This window comes from Neolamprologus brichardi, chromosome 8, assembly GCF_056152115.1.
Source record: "Neolamprologus brichardi isolate AB-2024 chromosome 8, ASM5615211v1, whole genome shotgun sequence".
Classification (NCBI taxonomy): domain Eukaryota; kingdom Metazoa; phylum Chordata; class Actinopteri; order Cichliformes; family Cichlidae; genus Neolamprologus; species Neolamprologus brichardi.
The window spans coordinates 8,242,947-8,262,484 of record NC_142111.1 but is presented as its reverse complement, the minus strand read 5'-3'; the positions used below and the strand labels follow the sequence as shown (position 1 = coordinate 8,262,484).

Sequence of the window (19,538 nt, the reverse complement as noted above, 5' to 3'; positions counted from 1 at the left end):
GCCTCGAAGTTTGCAACTTTAACCATCAAGCATCTAAAAGCCGTCTTTGTATTTATTTATTTTAAATGGCGACACCTTGTGGTTGCTTACTATTATTGCGATTATCAATCAAGTTTTGCTGCTGTTGTTGTTGTTGTTGTTGTTTTCCCCCACTTTGGAAGGGAGGTGGAATTTAAGTATTACCAGATACTGTAAGAGATAAGAGCTGGATTATGTAGAGCAGGAGTCAGGTGTGTGTCAGCGTGTTTGTGGATCTAGATTAACAGGTTATGTAAGTCTCACATCAGCACAGCTGGACGTACTTGTAATGCATTAATAGTGCAAAAGTCAATTAAAAAAAAATGCATTTAAGCAACCAAAACAGGACCTTACACCTCACACAAATAAAAAAACTGAGCGCATTATAGTGGAAAATTTTGCATATACAGTATGTGCACTCAACTGGTCTGCTGCAACAGGCTTATTTGGTCTGATATAACTACTGGCACTTAATAAATAATAGATAATTTTGAGTAAAATAAAAAGGTTTGTTTATTTAAATAATGACTCATTAAGGAAAATATAGTATAAACTGAATGCATACAAGTCCATTAAATTCATAGGTTTACATTGTACTTGTAATAAAACTACATGTAAAATCTACACATAATCAAATGATTTAAAGTCAGTTTGCACATAGATATTTTTGAAGTGTTTTAGGTGGGTTGATTTCTGAATATTGCATGTCATATCACTTCCATGAATTGTTGAACAGAAGATACATGCTGTTGCAGATGTGCTTTAAAACTGCATTCTTCTGGATGTACAAGAGAAAATGCCCCTTCTTTTATGGTCTTAGCAACCGATTCAATAAAAGAACTAGATGTTACAATCCCTCTTAACCCATCCATCACCTATTCAACGTTTGGCTCCAAAATCTGAGACGGTGATGCAAAATTCTGAACTCGTGACTTCAATACAGGACTTTACAAACCCATGGGGGTGACATCATGGTGGCTATGATCATCAATTATACAGAGTCAATTACCTGTCTGTGTGACATTTGCCTACTAGTTTAGCATTTTAGTTAAAAGTTTAGCATAATTTATTTTTCTTAAAATAGGCATATCTGAGCCAGATTACCTAAAGAGCCAATTCACAGGCAATGGGGGAATTGATAGGTGGGTGGGTGGATGTTACATTTAGAAGTTTTCTCATGCATTTAAAAGAATGTTTTTGAATTTCTTTTTAAAAAAAGAAGCTATCATTGATTTACTACTTCACAACTGAATAGCAAAGAACAGGGTCAGACTTGTCTTACTGAAAAAAGAACCTTTATTGTTTTCTCATCGTCCGTCCGTTTGCCCTAAAAGTGCATCATCACTGATCTCACAGAAAGCAGAAGTCACAGTAAAACGACGACAGAAGTGAGAGAGAGAGAGAGAGAAAGACACGAGTTAACCACGCTATACACTTAGTTGGTTACATTCATCGTGGACAACATTGGGGTCTGCACTGCCAGAGAAAGAAAGAAAGGGAGCAGTTTGTCCATGGTCAGGGGTGAAAGGTTGAGTGTATAAAAGTGGTGTGGAGAACTGAAGAGAGACAGAGAGAGAGAGAGAGTGAATGGGAAGAGGAGAAGAAGAGAGGAAAAGGATGTCTTGATTCAAGTTGTTCCTTTAGAGTTGTGAAGTCAGTCAGTTGGTCAGTTCATTCATTTAAGACTTGACCATGGCAGCGAACTCTGCAGAGGGAGAAAGAAAGAAAGAAGGTTATTGTTTTGTTTTGTTGGATGGCCTTTACATTGTTCTTCTGAGGTAAAGATTTCCTCACCATCAACTCCGATCTTGCCATCACCATCAGAGTCACCGGCCTGAAGAAATGCCTTTGTCTCAGCATCAGTCAGAGCTCTGGCACTGGCAGAGAAGTTCTGCAGGAACAGCCTGGAGAGGGTAATCAGAGACAAACGATCAGCTTTTTTTTCTTTTTAAAAGAGAAGCCTCTCTTTGAACAGCTGTTTTCTGGGATCACAGTGAATATTTTGTGCTAAACCGATCATCTATTCAAAAAGCATATTAAATATCTCTAACTGAATCCTTCTTGTTCTATTGGATGCTGAGGTTTTTGGGCTTTGTCATGAAAAAAATGTAAGCAGGCTACAATTCCTTTGCTTTGTCCTCTGTTCTACGTCACCCTACAGCGAGAGGCACTGAAGGAGAGAACTGGTATTGAGTTGCAGTCTAGGAGAACACCCAGTAGCCCGAGCTTCTCAGATGCTTTTGGGCCTCTGACATCATTCTGAATTCACTGTGAGCCAGAGAAAGATGATCCCAGTGCTAGAAGAGCTTTGAGGAGCTTGTGGGTGAAATTTAAGAGAGGGTGCCTACTTCAGCTCATCCTCCTCAATGAAGCCACTCTTGTCCTGGTCAATGATGGCAAAGGCCTTCTTGATCTCATCGGCGGACTTGGCTGCCAGGCCGACCTTAGCAAAGAAGTCCTTGTGCTTGAAGGAGTCGGCAGCTGTGGAAAGATGGACAGAGGGAGGTTATAGTATAAACGCAGGCTGTGGTGTGTTTTGCAGAGGCTGTAGTTTCTGCATGTAAGGCCTGGCATTTGGTTGTATCCACTTTCCCTTCCTGACCATCACTCAGCTTTTTTTTCTAACGTGCAGGTCAGCTTTTCTTACAGTAAATGCACTGGTGCATGCTTTATGCTGAGACATTTAAAACTCTCTTTACTACTGGCATACACCTGAGATTTTTTTTTTTTTTTTTTTAGAATATTTTGCAACTGGATGTGAAGTTTTTGCAGTTTGGCTGTTGTCTAGGCTTTCCCTAGGTTAAAATGCTATGAGTTTCATCATGTTTACCTTGGCAAGCTGCAAGGGCTGCAGTGATGTCAGCTTCGGTCAGGACTCCGGCGAATGCCATTTTTTAACTGAGGGAGGAGAGAAGAGGACAAGTCATCGGTTAGTCAGTCAGGCTGTGGGGAAATCTGACACGATGAAGCAGCTTTACTCTCAATCTAAGGCCACCTTTTAACTTCCCTCAGTGCACTTTGTGGTGCACTGCTCAGAGTTACAGGGCTTCATGCAATACTCATTATGCCATGCAGTATAATTCACAGTCCCTCTCTGTGAGTCTTCCAAGCCACAAAAGGTAGTCCAATTTCTCCAAAATAAAGCCTTCCAAAAGGCGAAAGATTAAATCTCCTTTGCATCTGTAGTTGAATATTTTTTCTCTTTCTCCATTTCGTTCCTCTGTTAGTCCAAAGCTGAAATCTGGCCTTGTGATGTTCAAAATCTGGACATGATTTATATCCCATTGCATGAAGAAGTAGAAGCCCTGTAACTCTCTGAGTCAGGAAGTGGACTTGCCTACAGGTCTGCAACTCTTCAGTGAAACTCACCTTAGGGTCTGGCTAAGACTAGAGTGGATTCGCTCAGATGAATCTGGTGACTGCAGTAAAGCCCCCAGCGACTCTCACCAGCTTATATACCTTGTCTCACCCGAAATATGATGCATAGGCTATGTAACAGACACTGTGTGCAAAGCAGTCAGTCAAAAAAATGTGTCCAGTAGACAGAGCTGTTCTATTTATATGAACATAAATGAAGATGCTTAAATGGTAGGCTAAGCGTAGGCCTATGTGAAAGTGCTTAATATTGCATAAGGCTAATAATATATGTTGCTGATTTGGTTGAAACATACTCTACAGCCTGTTAAAGTGTGCAGAACACCTCAGAGTGAAAGCTGGGGTAAACTTTTATATTATCTTTGACAACCAGAAAGACTTATTCCAAGTCAACTGTACTTAATACTGTTATTATTTTTTTGTTTTTGCTTTGTGTTTATGTAATTTCACTTGTTGACTGTGCTTTAATGAATGTCGTTTCAAACGCTGTCTTTAATCATGTTTAAATGATAAATGTATTAATGTGAAAAAGCGTTGTGTTGATTATGAACTCTTTAAATGACCTTAAATAGCTATCTTCGCCAGCTTTGGTTCTAAATAACCTCCAGAAGAGTTCCTTTAATAAAGCAATGGGGGTTTTTTTTGTTGTTGTTTTTTTGTAAAACCCCCCAAACACTCAGTACATTTTGCTAATATTATCTCTGTGCTTTTACACCATCATCGCCGATCACGGTTTGGTTGAAACGGCGCTTGTGCGTAACTGGCGTGCGTAAAACGTCTGCGATGACTTTGCTGACGTTCCAATGTCAGGACAGGCTGATTGGTCTGATTGATTACTGCAGGTAGAGACGTTGTAGTCGAAAACCTACGTAAGTTAAAACACCACGTTCAAAATATAAACGTCCATTTCTTTATTTGTTCTTTGGATTTTTAGGCCACAACAGGGGAATGCATTTAACACTTTTCCCTATTCCAGCTGTTCTTAGCTTCACATAATGGCAGCATTGAGAACACTAGGCTGATCAGCTATTATACTACTATATTATGGAGAAAAACATTGTCCTGCTTATCTATTCCCTTGATAAAAACAATTATGTGTGTATGATTATTATATGAATTATTAAAAGATATATAAATCTACATCAAACTTATGGACTACGGTTTCTATGAGTCTTTATGATTTCTATCTTCCTAATTCGTATGTATGTTTATGCACATTGTGCCCCATTTTTGAAGTTTCATTCATTTTTATTGCGTGAATGCGTAGAGGGGACTTGTATATAATAGCAATACTGAACTAAAACAATGTTATGATAATTTTCCACGCCAAACTGGGAGTTATAGTCTTAGGAATAGGAGGAAGACGTTTATATGAAGTGGGGAGCTCCAGGGATTAATTGAAACGCTTTAATTTAATAGTACATCACCACTATCATCTCATGCGCTCTCATGCCAGAACTTATTTCTGGACCTCTTACATCCATTCAAACCATTTCTCCATATGGCGATGAAACTATTTGTGGTGCTATTTGGGGACACGCTGAAAGCTGATACCCTCGGTATCATCGCACCCATTATCATCATCATCCTTTTAACTTATCCAGTTTGGCACCGGATGGTTGCATAATGACACCGAGTTCTCACACACTATCAAAACAAATGACAATTAAACGGGGATAGTCCTGGGGACTTTCCTTATCATGTTTGCTTTTTTTTTTTGGGTAGCCAGGTGTTATGCAGTAATTCTACATCAGGTGGCAGTATTGAGATGATGAAGAGTTTTATTGAAATACCAGCAGAATTTAATTGTGTGTACAAATCATAACAGAATCTATATTAAACATATTTAACTTCAAGCTCTGGACACGTAATACGTTGTTAGCTTAGCTGCTGCTACAGTTCTCCATAAGTCTTTCACAGAAATGGTTTCAGGCATAGGTTGTCCAAGAAGCCACAAATTGTACTTAAAATGTGCTTCACTGGGCTTTTTCTTTACTTCTTAAAAGCTCTGTAAAACTAATCTGTGGCATTTAACATCTGCTATGTTCAAATGAGGTCTCTCACCTCAAACGACTCAGCCATAGATACTGTAACTATTTCTGCCCTTCTTCAATATCAGGCTTAAATTACAAATATCTCACAGCAAAAATGAAACCCGTCAAGCAAGGCCATGAACGCCTGTAAGCTGAAGCAGCAACGAAGGATTCTAGGACGTCTTCTGAAATGTACATTTCAGAAAATCCTGTGAAACGGGTTTAGGCCACAGCAGATATTTTGCCTTCTGTGTGCAGAAGAGTGCACGTATTGAATCAATATCGCCACCTGAGAGCAGAAGGTCGCTCTTTGGTGCTGCAGCGGAAATAGAAGTGACCCTTGTTTCCTGTCGCTCTGTCCTCTGCCAGGCAGGTGAGTGACTCGCCATCTGGGAGAAAGTTGCAAATAAATGTGCATCATTGACAGAACTTCTGTAAATGCGTCGGATCAGAAATTTAATCCCGTCGCAGAGTTTCTCTGCTGGGTCATGCAGGTACTCCGAAGCTCTGCCAGACACCCAGTCACCCAAACCTCACAGCCACTTTCCTGTTTGCCAGATATCAGTTGCATGAGCCAACTGTGCCCTGCTTGTGCACCCCTGGTGCAATTTGCACCAATAAGCATTTTTTAGTCTGTAGTGTTTGAAGTAATATAAAAAAAAAGAAGAAGAAGAAGAAGAAAGAAAGTTGGACTAGTATTGATCCAACCTATCTGGCCCTGCGTCTTACTACTGCAGTGAAACAGTTTGGTGGAAATGTAATACAAAAAAATCTTCACTATGAACAAAAGTTTAGTGAAATTTTCTATCTCTAACTTTTTTTAATTCATTTTTTCATTATTTTATTTTCTGTAGTCATGTGTCTGTGATTACACTCATCCACAGAACACTGGTATATCTTACTTCCATTATCCACGATTAATGAGTAATTTACTAACAGCTGATGAACATTTTTCTGTTACTTACAAATAAACGCAGGACTTTTAGTGGTAAAGCATCATTTTACACGACCATTTATACTCTTAACAATCTGAATTCCTTTTGGTGATAATGTGGTTATGTCACGGCCAGGAGGATCAGCGTCCAGCTGATCTGAGGTTTTTTCTGTCTTTCTCTCCAACTTCCACTCTCTCCTCTTCTCTATCGCCGGGGCAGAGCTCATTGTGGGTTCACGCCCTCGGCCCACGCCGTTGGTGAGAGAAAATACCTGAGCCTAATCAGGGCGGTCAGCATTTAAGCCAGGAGGTGACTGCTGTTCTTCGCTGGATTGTTGTCTGCCAGGCGTTAGTGAAAGTCAAGTCTACAGCTAAGCTAAGCTCAAGTGTTTAAAAGTGAACTGTGTAACTAATCCTCGTCTCCCCGTCTACAGGCCTCCTGGATTCCCTCCCCGTGTGATTCTTTGTGTCGAGTGTGGAAGAGTAAACCTGTGGCTGTGAGTGTGGAGAGTTGGAGAACGCGTGACTACCCCCTTGGATTTCCCCGGAGCCCCGTCCCTCACTTAATTGTATATATAATAAACATGTGATGACTAAAGACCTATTTTTAAAGCTGTTCCTACTGTTGTCTTCATTTCAATAAGGAGGGATCATTTATGATGGAACTGAACATGATTTATTAATATACAGAATTCAGTTTGAGGTAGTTGGTGGTTAGACTCCGATGGCGCGTCACAGAACGAAATCCCAGCAGTTATAGGGATTATGGTAGAACCCCCTGGAGTCTAGATGCTGGTGGTGGAGATGAAGATGAAAGATGAGCGAGAGGTGATGATGGGGAGGAGGTGGGTTGCATGAAGGCATCTGCAAGGGACAATGACTAATGTCCAGTGAGATTTAAAGTACACAGAATCACAGCTGATTGGCCCGAAGAAGGCAGGCAAAAAGCTGATTGGACGAGACTAGTGATGTCACAATCAGCTTTACACCGTGGGAAAGTGGAAGTGATGTCAAGTTTAGAATAGGCAGCAACACCTGGGAAGCAGACAGATGTGTGACTATGGCATCAAATCAAATACACATGCCTGAAAAAGCACGAAAACAAAAATGTGAACTCTATATCTTTGGTTTGTTGTGCTCAGACACACTGACCTTCGCAGCCGATCTCACCGTCGCCATCCAAGTCTCCCTCCAGGAGGAAAGCTCTGGCGTCTGCTGGGGTCAGAGGTCTTGCTCCATCACAGAAGTTCTCCAAGAAGAGCCTGACCGAGAGCAGTGGAGTGACAAGTGAACATCAAACACAGAAACAAGAGCCTAAACGAACAACACACTAAAATTGTCTTGGCAAAATGTGATTTTACATATCAGATCAGAATGCTTTCTGTGCATGTGACTCAACTGTAACTCGCCCTGTTCTATGTAGCCACTTTTGTCCCGGTCCAAAAAGCTTAAAGACACACTCAAGCTCTCTTTTGATAAAATTCTTTACACCAAAAGAATCTGATCAGATCAACTCAGATGAAATGATGATACCCGCCAGGTGACAGCAGGCCTTTTTGTCCTATGGCAAACAGGAAGTATTCACACCCTACTACTCACACTACTATTTACTCAAGTTCACAAGTGCTCATTGGAGAAGTGATGTCTGGTGCAAAATTTGAACACTGATAGTTGAAAAGAAACAGCTGGTGACAGTGAACAAGCTTCAACCCACCCTAAATGTCAGAAACCACCTATTTCTGTCTGTCCACTGTCACCTGCAGCTGACCCCATCAGCCATCACTGTGTTTTCTTTCTCCAGGGGTCACTGTGGAAAAAAGAAAGACTTAAACAGATCCCAAGCAGGTAGAGAGTCTGTGTAAACAAAACAGCAGTGGTTATATTCGGTGCATCTGGAGGGAATCTGGCCGGCCTGCATTTCCTCTTCACTCGTGTTTCCAGCCACAGCCAAAGTTGCTGCCTGCTTGTGGTTGTCCCTGGCAGGGCTTCCGCACGCTGTAAACATCCTGTTATTATGGAGTCTGTCACTTTCAGGCTCTGCTCCATGGAGCTGTCTCCGCTCACAGCCACACTGTTTCCAGCAATACAACATTTAGCATTTAGAAAATGAGGAACATGCAATAGACATTCACACTAGACTTACAGTTAATATAAATGCATTTAGTTTTGTATGGATCGCTGTGCCTTTTTCTCACAAGCTTGGAGAAGTATGCCCCAAAAAGTGGGACAAAGTTGGATGATTGAGCATACATTGGAGAAGTATGATATGTGTTTCAGAAATACTAGCATATATACTGACACGTCGCATGAACGTTTTCTTACTGTGTTCAGAGAATAAAGAGAAGCGCACGTCTTAAAGTACGATTTTTTCCCCTCTCTATTATATTCACACAGTATTACTCTGGCAAAACACTGCAAACTGCAAACATTTGCCCAGGCAGCTCACACTCTCTGCAGTATTTGCTTTTAAGGGAATAGTAATGCATTTTGTATGCATAATAATTTTGTTTTCTTTGTTTGTTTTAAACTGACTATAAGAAGTTTGCAGTACAGGCTTTTGTTATATTCCCTGTTTAAAAAATAATAATTTTAATTTAATTCTTTAATATACTTTAATACACTTTAGATAATTTTGAGTACTATTATTTTTTAGATACGATGCATTAAAGGTGTAAATATGCAGATTGCAACATAGTTATAGCTGTTACGAATACTTAAAAGTATTACAAAGAAATAAAACATAATTATACTGTAAGCATTTTTAAAAACGGTTTAATTTCCTGGTAATTGGTAAAAGCATCTTCGTTTTCTCTGCATGTGGCGTATTATGAAGTGTCTTAACCTTGCCTAACTTCCAGGTATTATACAAGAAAGCAGAAGCAAATGATATGTAACTTATTTGTGTATATGCAATTTTTATAAGTAAATTAAATAATTTTAAGGGGCCTAAAGATGAATTAAATATTACACTATTCATCGTGCGCATCCGCAGAATAAATATTAAATAACAATGTAAAACACTATGATATAAAAAGGCAAGGTTGCTCCATAACACATTCTGAAAAGTACAGTGTACTTACAATATAAGATCATTGTTCTTTGGCTAAATTACACTCTACTTGAAATTAATCACACTGTACTTTAAACTTCTTTCCAAATAGTTTCTTTAAGGCAGATGTGAAATCGTAAAGTAAGGTCAGAGGTAAATTGTGACATCATATTTGGATGCAATTTGTAACGTGACTTTTATGCAAACAAAGGAAGTAGAATTTTAAGCATAGTTTTCAAAATAAAATGCTTTTTAAAAAAGTTTGACCTTATTCGACCTTGAAGAGATCAGAGGTCCAAAGTAATGTGATATTTAGAATCCCATAATATTATTTTCTATATGTCTATATGTTGTCTGCACAAACAATGGCTATAATTTTACCTTTAAACAAACACTCTGTATGGCATTATTATCACTTTGACTTTCAGCTCAATCTATTGACATCGAATGAGAGGTCACACATCAAATGTGTCATGATAATCTTTATATGATACTTTCTATATGCTGACAATGCACACTACACTTACAAGAATCATAGTTTCTAAGTTATAAGGCTTTCTGTCAATTTGACATACCATAGTTTGACCTCGAAGACTTTGGTGGATGTAAGGCAAATGTTATTGGACTGCTAAGCTGTTACTATGTGTTACAGACAGGATGACGCACACACAGACTCGTAAACATTACCAAAAACATGGCAGAGGTAATAACTGCAGTAATGCGGTACGTTTGTGCTTCTAAATATGTTTTTTTTTTCTTTTCAGGCTGCAGATTTCACTTACGTTTGTGGATGCAGAGATGAAGCAGACTCACTGACGGAGGTGTTTCTGTGCCCACTCTAGGATTTCTTTATTGTTCTTAATTATTTCCGGCTAAATGTTTTCTTTTTCCCTTTATCACTTTAATATGTCGCTCAAATGATTTGAATTGTTGCATTTAAAGCAGCCTGACTTTTCTGCACCTTTAATATCCAGCTTTTTACAGAGCATGAAACGTATTCAGTTTTTTTCACTCGAACTGTAAAAGCATAGCTACGTTAGTAAATGTTTTTACTTTTGAAAATTATTACTAAAACTTCCCATTTTGGACAATGTGTCCATTTTTTTTGTTGCACTGTAAATCAGTCAGTGGGACTCTGTGGAAAACCATGTGCATATAAATTCCCACACTTGCAGGTGGCTTGGCAGATTGCAGTGATTACATACAGGAAATGGAGGCTGGATAGATGGCAAAGTCTTCGACTTTTGTTCTAACACTGAGCCTCACCACACAGCGCTGCTGTGTGCTACATTTGATCGTCTGCTGTGATTGTTGCTGACTTTTTCCTGCTTGTTAAAGCTTTTATGATTTTTAAGAAACAGCGTTTGTTTGGAGGGATTACTCCAGCGCTACAGTTACTGCGTCACACCGGCCCTACGAGGGAGCACGTGTGGGCCCAAGGCCTGACCAGAGTGACGAGGGCTTGGCTTCCTCAGGATGGACTACATTGAGGCTTGCAGTAACCAGAGGGGCAGTGGAATGACAAAAACATCCTCTGCGCCCCCACACGCACCTGCCCCCCTTGTCCTTGTCCCTTTCCATGCTCGGAGACTTGTTTTCAGGAAGACCAGACTTCCTGTGTGATGGAGCAATGGATGAGAGGAGGAAGAGGGGGATGGGATAGACAGGAAAAGACAGACAGAGCGAGATAGATAGGGATGAGGCATCAGTCCAAAACACATCGTGATTTGGGGCATTTTGTTTCTTTTTTCTTTTCCTGACAGACGGGCAGCTGTAAGGGAATCCAAGCAACAAGAGAAGAGAAAATTACAATGCAGATCTTTTGCTACGTTTCATGCTTTTACTTTTTGTCTACTGCACCTGCAAAAAGTCTTGTCTCATGAAAGGCAACTTAGCAGGGAGTGGTCTGATGAGCTACAAGGATTTATTCAAGGCAATCAGTTCTCACGGGTACTAACAAGTTCGTTTTTTGGACTTGGATTTGAACATTGTGCACTCACAAATCAAAAAAGAAATATTTGCCTTTCCCCCTCTTTCTCCCTTCAAAAATGAGAAACACTGAATAATGGGACAACCAGCAAAAGGACTGGAAACAAGAAGAGGTAAAGCTCCCATTAACAGAAGGTAGGTTGCACTTCACCTTTGACAGGCAGAAAAATTTTTTTTTCTCTCTCTGTATCTGCAACTAATTTATTAGCATAAACAACCACTGAGATTTGGCATTATGATTTAAATGAAAATCTAAAACTATACAAATATGAAACTTTTTAAATGGGCATCGTCTCACCATCATCATGACAGTTGTATTCAGTTTTATAGCTTTGTAAATTTGTATCCTTGGGTGCAGTCAGCTGACATGTAATGCTCATGATTTTCTGTTTTTTCTCTTTGTCTCTCTCAATATTTTCTTCTCACTTTCACTTTATCAGCATCCCTGACTCTCAATTTTGTCTCATCATTGGCTTTTTCTGTGAATCTTGCTCATAAAGTCTCAGTACGAGTGATTTAATGACTGCGGCACGGGTGGATGAGTGGGCTTTTGATTGATTTGTAGGGCAGGTGGGCTCCTTCGACATGCATGCACAAGTATCCCTGAGTAAAAAGCTTAAATGAAGATGGGTGGTTTATGGGAGCCTGTGGTGCCACTGGCTGTGAAAGTGGAGTCCATATAACATATAATGCTTTTCCTGAACAAATCTGCAAAAGTTAGCTAATTGCATTTACCAGGCGAACCCTGCCACTAAGACTCAGGACCACCACCAGCTGTTTATTTACAGCTTTAGCCATAAGGTGTCTACCATACACTTGAATATGTAAATATCCTTTATGTTAAACATGTGCCATCACCTTGAAAATTGTAACACTTGCTTTTTATCAGACATGGACTGTAATAAAATGTACTGCAGTTCTGGATTTTACAATTTTTTGTTACAGAGCAAGAATTTTTTTCTCACCCCCCGTTTTTAGTGTCTCACGATGACATACTACAAACAGCTTTATGCAAAGTTTGCAAATCTGTGACAATAAGCAGTAATTTTGACATCTGCAGACGTTTGCACTTTCTGCACCACCGAAAAGTGCACAGGTTTACCCAAAGCAGACTATTTCCACAGTTTTTCTTTCCCAACTTATCTTAGCTTATCCAGGTGGATGCGTTAGATGATGGATTTTTATGATGACTTTGCAGGAAGGCTCTCCGCAGTGCAGGTGGAACAATGCGCTCCCTGCTCTTCTACGGCTTCCTGCACCTCCCGCAGGACCTTTGGCTAGTTTCCTTTTTCTTTTGGCCCTGGACACATTTTTTCTTGATGTCATTTTACTTTGTCATGAAGCCTAATTTTCAGTTGTAGTTAGTTGTAGTATAATTCTTGAATGTTACCAAAAGGTTTGAAGAGTCAGAGGATTGGTCAAATCTGGACTGATCAGTTGAATCACTCGCTAAATGTACTATTAATCATGTTTATATATTTTATTAAGCACTTTACAGTCTTGATATCAAATCCTGGCATCATTTATCTGCTTTATTTATTTATGATGGCTCATCAGGTTAGACTTGATGTTCCACTGATGCTAAACTAAATCTTTAAATCCCCCACTAATGCCTGCAATGCTCGGCCTCTCAGACATGAGTGAGAGAGGCACCCTGTTCGTCCTTCCGTCCAGGGAAAGTGGTCGCTCCTCCTCTTTTTGGGCTCAGTTACACCTTTGACTATTTCTATCTGACCAGCTGCGGTGTGGGCATGTCAGAGACACTCTGAAATTCAGCCAAGACCAGCCCTCCAAAAGTACTCTTAGACTCCACCCTCCAGGACTCCTCACCACCCTCTGTCTTTGGAACAGTTTAGTCTTGTGCTTCTGTTTTGGCACCTGTCTTTCAGCACTAAACGTGTGATTGTCTGCGGCATTCAGTGTGTATGTGCATGTGTGCATGCCATTCTATTTCATCCATGCACTGTTTTGATGCACTCTTGTGCAACTGGTTAGTGTGCATGAGACAGTGTGCGCAATTTTGAATGAACCCAAAGCATATTGCTTGAGTGTGTGTATTCATGTTGCTGCCTTTAAGTTGCTTAAAGCTATAAAACTCACACATACATGTAATTTGTTTATAATGAAGAACAAGAAAGGTACCCTGTGGGGTAATCAGTAAGTAAATTGTGATAATGCTTCAAAGACTTATTGACATAATGTACATATTGGTGTGTCACCCTGGTCTAAGCACTGCAGTATGAGCTTACTCTAGCCCATGTTAGTACACCTAGCAACCACAACCAACTAACTCCAGTGTGGATATTATACAAGAGTGTTCCCTTTCTCAGGCTTCAGGTGAACGCAGACCAGTGCCACCTGAACTTGATTTGCCTCCTGATTAAAGTAGGTCTATGTATGGATGCACAGCACTACATAACATACCTATTGTGTGACACGTAAACAATTACATTTTAAAGGGGACATTTGTTTAAATAAGGAAATGACATAAATTAAATATCTTCAGGTGGAAATCCTTTATAAATTGTCTGTTATGCTATCTCTACAATGTCCCTGGTTTTAACCCTGTTTCAAATCAGCTGTTTTACTGCTCATGAGCTGCCCACGCCGTTAGGAAGTGTCTCAGTGACAGCAAGTGGCAGCCAGCCAGTGGGAGCAGCCCAGGTCATGTGGGAGCAGACATGAGACACTCTTTTGCGTGGTCTTTCTGTCTGAGGAGCAGTTTTACATATAATTTTGGCCAAAGCACAGCCCTTGACTTTCAGTTACATGTTGGCAGTTTGTGTCGCGTGGTGTTCGTTTTAGTGCAAAGTAGCAACCTAAAAATTGCTTGGAGGTGGCAACTGGTTAACACTGTAGCCTTTCAATGGAACAGTGTGTCAAGTGGATTGAACAATGCTTTATAGTCTATGGTAATGTAATTATATACAAACAGAATTCCAAAAAAGTAGAGACGCTGCGCAAAATGTAATTAAAAAGAGAATGCATTGATTTGCAAAAACCCATATTTTAAAAGACATCTCAAATGTTTAAACGGAGGAATTTCACTATTTCCACTTTGCTTCAGTCCATTTTAAGTGAGGTTTGTCTCTGAATCAGCCAACACATAGCTTCATTGCATTACAGAGCTTTAACCTGGATTTGAGGATGGCACTGTATTCACAGACAGTGATTTATGTAAGTGTTCCAGGCTTTATTGTTTGCTACAGGGTCCAACCAACAACTGCTGAGAACTACAGGCCAAAACAAGCCACTATATAAAAGGATTCATCATGAAACCATAGTGTCCTGTTTCCTGTTCCTATAGTGTGAGATAGAGGATATAGCCCTGGGCAGAGCTTGATTCCCAAATAAAGATAGTTATGTATATTCCAATGCCACAAGCCCCTGTAAATCTCATCACATTTAAGATTAGCCACTGAAACAGATCTGCTCTTATCTGATCAGGGCTGTATATGTGTGTGTGTGTGTGTGTGTGTGTCTGTGTGCCTGTGTGTATGTGTGTGTGTAAATTAGAGCTCTGTCAACGAGTGCTTAAACTCAGCTCCTTCAAAAACACTTCAAACCAGTCGAGGAGCACCGCAGCTGTGTTCAAGTATGTGTGCCTAAATGTGAGTGTGTATGTACAGGTCAGAGGTCACAGTCAAGTCTTTCAACACTTTTTCTCTCTGTCTTTGGCTCGCCAGCAGTCCCGACAGTTTAAGGAAATTCCTTGTACATGTATGAGCTCTGCATGTTCACTTTTTGTAATGCTGAAGTATCACTTTGCCCTGCTGAGCTGCGCCCTTAGCAGCACTTTGATTACAGCACTGGATGAGGTAAGTGTTTACATGGATAAGTGCGACAGCTACCAAGTGACAGACAGGTGCAGGCCTTTCACCACTTGGTTTGTTGGTTGCACCAACCGGCTGATGTAGCGGTTTAAGTGATAAAAGCTACTCTCCTCCTTGCTCTGAATGTCTGGAAAATCAAATATTGCACATGTAGCATCACCAATTTTCCCTGCTTTACAGTTTGTGTGTTAGTGTGTGAAATAAAGTACTTAGCAATTTTTAATACGCCACTTGAGGCTAACTTTTACACTCTACTGCCACCAAGTGGTAGGAGGCTGGACTATTCTCCTGTTTTCAATGTTTCTTATGATCTGTACCAGTATTAAAAAAAAAATCCACTTCATAAGATGGAAATTTTTTAAGCCTAAATCTGTGATTTTCTTTAATCACTAACAAAAAAAATGTTAAAGGTAAAGTTTATTTTAATAAAGGTCAGCTCCTTTGCATCAGCAAACTTGTGTTTTTATGTCATTTTCCTTAAATAAAGTCATTCAACTTTTTTTCACTTCATATTTTTCACTTCTTCCTTTATTTAGTGGTTATGGAGTCAAATTCAGAGGTCAGGTCTAATTAGTAATCCCAAGGAAGTAGAACAGGGATGTCAAGCAATTCTGCACCATGCGCCACTTTTGACCTTAAGTGGGCCAGATCGGCAAAACCCCCCTGCTTTCAGTGTAAAGAAGTTTAATCACACATTTAATCTGTCTGAGAGCGTAATATGAGATAAAGCGGTTCAGTTTCAACAGTATACACCAGTTTTTCTACATGAGAAAGAAATGCTTCTGTAGTAAACGAAAGAAATATCTCAACTATTTGAGCTTAAAATGGCATAAACAAATGTGTAAATTTACAGAAAAAGCTAGAGCCAGATTTGGGTATCAGATTGGAGGCCTCCATTATTGTTCTATTTTTGGCCTCCCAAAATAGAACAATAATGGGCTTGTGGCTTAAATATCTAATTAAAGTATGGATATATTAAAATGATTCACATTTCCCATCCTGTGCAAGTCATTCTTGAAGTAGCCTACATTTTTTAGACTAATATATTACACTTTATGTCCTCATATCACCAAAGAATGAGTTCAGATAGATCCCACCCAACTCCACCTTATCCCTACCCAGCTGACAAAGATCTGACAAAGAAGCTTCTCATACACTCCTGTCTGATCCTATATCCGTCTGTCCGCTTCCTTTTTATTCAAACACACAGTCACGCCTTCCCCAATACAATATGCCCCCTGGCACTGGCTAGTTCAGACAGACTGGCAGTGTTCTCAGAAATCTGGAAGAGCAGGTGTACTGCTGTCAACAGAGGGCCCATGATCTGAGACAGATTACACACTCATGTGTTCATATAAAAGCCACTATTAAAATATTTTCTCTCTGCAAAGGGAGCTGTGCACTGTACAGCTGATGTGAAGCAGCTTAGTCATTCATTTCACAGATGCAGAGCTGGCAGAGCTTTTCCTTCAAACAGTTTTCCAAAAAAAGAGGATGTTACAGCTTTATTACTGCTAAGACTGCACACCTTAAACCAACAGGGTGACATATTTATTACGCTTTATGATGTTTTTTTAGTGTAGCATTTCACTCCCTCTCAGCTTCTCTCATCTGCGCCCATGAGACCGAGCCGTGTCCAAATAAAGGCTGCAAAGAGCACCAGCGGCATTCTTACTGGATGCTGCTGTACATTACCCACAGTGCTTTGCCGTGTCTCATTCCACGGCTGCCAAGACAGTGGCTTTAGGGACTGGAGCTCCATATTTTTCTCTCCGGGGTCTTGAGCACCGTGTACTTGGCACGCTCAGAATAAGCCCAGTGATCTCCAATTACCCTCCTCTCACGGATTGTTTGGTGTCACTTGCCGTCTGTCGGCTGGATATGATGATTCTGCGCCTACAGTGTAAAAGGATAGTCGCACAGATCTCTTGGCATGCACTGTGCTCCTTACAACTCAATTGGAGTGGTGACCCAAAGCCAGTCCAAACTAGCCAATTATGAATTTCAAAAGCTCTTCAAGTCACATGTGTCAAGTCAGTGTTGTACTTGTGTTCCCCCTTTTGAGCTTAACACAGTTCTAATTCTTGTCTTTCATTTCCTTCACTTCTTGATGCCTGCTCCAAACGATGTCACAGGTTGTGCCATGATGAGTTGGCCCAAAATAAGGCAGCTTGACTATCATCACTTCTCCAGTAATTTAGAGAAATTATAAACTACAGCAAATAATAAAATACAGCTACCGGCGTTCCTCCTGTTTGATTGAAACTAAAGCTGCATCATACATCTGACATTTGGATGCAGAAGCTGTCGACATATCTGATTATGGGAAACTCAGACAGGACACATTCATCATTGCTCCAATGTGAAAATAGAACGTGAAATAGACCGGAACAAGCTCGCATTTTGTGCCAGTGAGTAGGCTTTCAGCTCTGCCACTCCATCACATTCTCATATGTGCTGCTAAGTCCAGTCAAATAAAACGTTGACTGTACTGAAATACTGTACTAGCAGTACTAAGCAGTCAGGGTGACCTGGCTGACCTGATATGGGTGAAGGTTGCCGTGCGACATGATGCCCGGGAAGACGACTCTACACTGGTGAAATGAGCGGAAAGAGGAGTTTGGCAATAAGCGAAAAGGAAGGATTCTGTATGGAAACACCATCTGTCCATCTCTTTGGCTTGGTTCACATCTCTTTTTTTCCTATTGAAAAGCAGAGATGGACTGAATGGTGAATACTGTTTCCTCCTGGGAACAACATCCTGATGCTGTCTGGGTGTGTAAAGCAGAACTCCAGCATCAGTGATTTTGTTGCCAAGGGGAGGACTAAGTCAACAGAAAAGCTGTATGGTGATAATAAAAAGTAAAACCAGAAAAAAAGGGGAACAATGTGCAGAAGCAGTGCCAACAGCTGTGGTAAACGTATTATTTATAGCTGCAATGATCCAGCAGAAGCAGCTTTAATATTATTTCCATCTGTAGGTGAAACATATTATAGCCTACAGCAACATTAGCAGTCTAATATGTATAAAGTAGGACGTGTATTTCATATTATTATATCAGGGTTTCAGTTTTCAGTTTTCAGTAGGAACGGCTCCTAAAACTGCCTGCGATTCTGCTTCCAACCTCTAGAGGGAGCGCTATTCATTGTTGAAACAATACTCATGAGACTGTCGGGGTCTTTCCAAGTATTTGGCCTTACAAATGCGTGGAATATATACTCTTAGGACACCAACTCACTGCTAAGGAGACAGGTTTGTTTTTAATCTTCAGCAGGTCAGACACAAACTGGACACTATACTCTAATGCATGAAGTTATTTTTTGGTCATGTTGTGTTTTTATTTGAAACTCCTTTTTCAAGGGAAACACTTTTGTTGGCAAATATACAAATATTAAGGTTAAGCTGTAAATGCTTGGTTCTACTTCTGAGATTTGACTTGCCCTACTTTGTGTGCATGTCAGCAGTGTAGTGTGTCACAAAATTACTTCTCATGTACTAAAAATCTTGGAAAATGCTGCACTGCTCTTTTTCAGGAGAGAGGAAAGTGAGAGGTACAGCCATGTGAAAACACTGTAATGGTTTGGAGTTTTTTGCTTTTTGCCAGTGATGTTGAGGGTCTTGTTAAAAGTTGTGTAACTGTGAACACATAAAAGTACCGTCAGGTTTTTAACCACCATTCAATACTGTAATACATCTAAGAAGACTTTGACTGACAACAGTTTCATATTTTCGTTTTTCAACATGACAATGGTTGCAAAAACCTTGCCAGTGCATTAAAGGCACACCTGGACAAAAAAATGAATTGGCATCCTCAGAGCCTGGACATCAACATTATTCAAGCAGTGTGGGATCATCTCGACAGAGGACAGAACAAAAGGCAGCCAAGATCCAAAGAAGTTCTTCAAGAAGAAGCCTGCAGAGCTATTCCTGAACACTACTTAAAGAAATTACAGAAAAGCTCCTCAAGAGCGTTCAGGCTATGCTGAAGAATAAACGTGGTCATAACCCAATGTTGACTTTCAAACTTGTTTTCTCTTTATGTACTGTTTCTCCATATATGTTTGCACATAATTCAACAAATCATTGCACCTATTTTCCATTTCCCTAGGAAAACATAAAGAAATGCTTTATCATTTCATTTAAAGTGTAAAGAAATGCTGCCAACACACACGTGTTAACATATTTTATGCTGTAACATCTTTGAGAATAATGTAACAGCCACAAAGTATCACAGATTTTCTATAAGTCTACATGTCACTGTGACATTCACTCTGCTGCTATTCTCCATCAGCAAGGACAGATGTGT

General features: G+C 40.1%; 1 protein-coding gene across 1 annotated transcript; it reads right to left on the bottom strand.

Annotated features, from left to right (window-relative positions):
• Window positions 1-1,291: 1,291 nt before the first annotated feature.
• On the bottom strand, window positions 1,292-3,529 carry pvalb3 (parvalbumin 3). The gene is made up of 5 exons (XM_006800940.3): window positions 3,388-3,529; window positions 2,849-2,916; window positions 2,367-2,499; window positions 1,813-1,922; window positions 1,292-1,723 (listed from the first exon to the last, which is right to left on the bottom strand). The coding sequence occupies exons 2-5, from the start codon at window positions 2,907-2,909 to the stop codon at window positions 1,698-1,700; spliced, it is 330 nt and encodes a 109-aa protein (XP_006801003.1). The 5' UTR covers window positions 2,910-2,916; window positions 3,388-3,529; the 3' UTR covers window positions 1,292-1,697.
• Window positions 3,530-19,538: the final 16,009 nt, after the last annotated feature.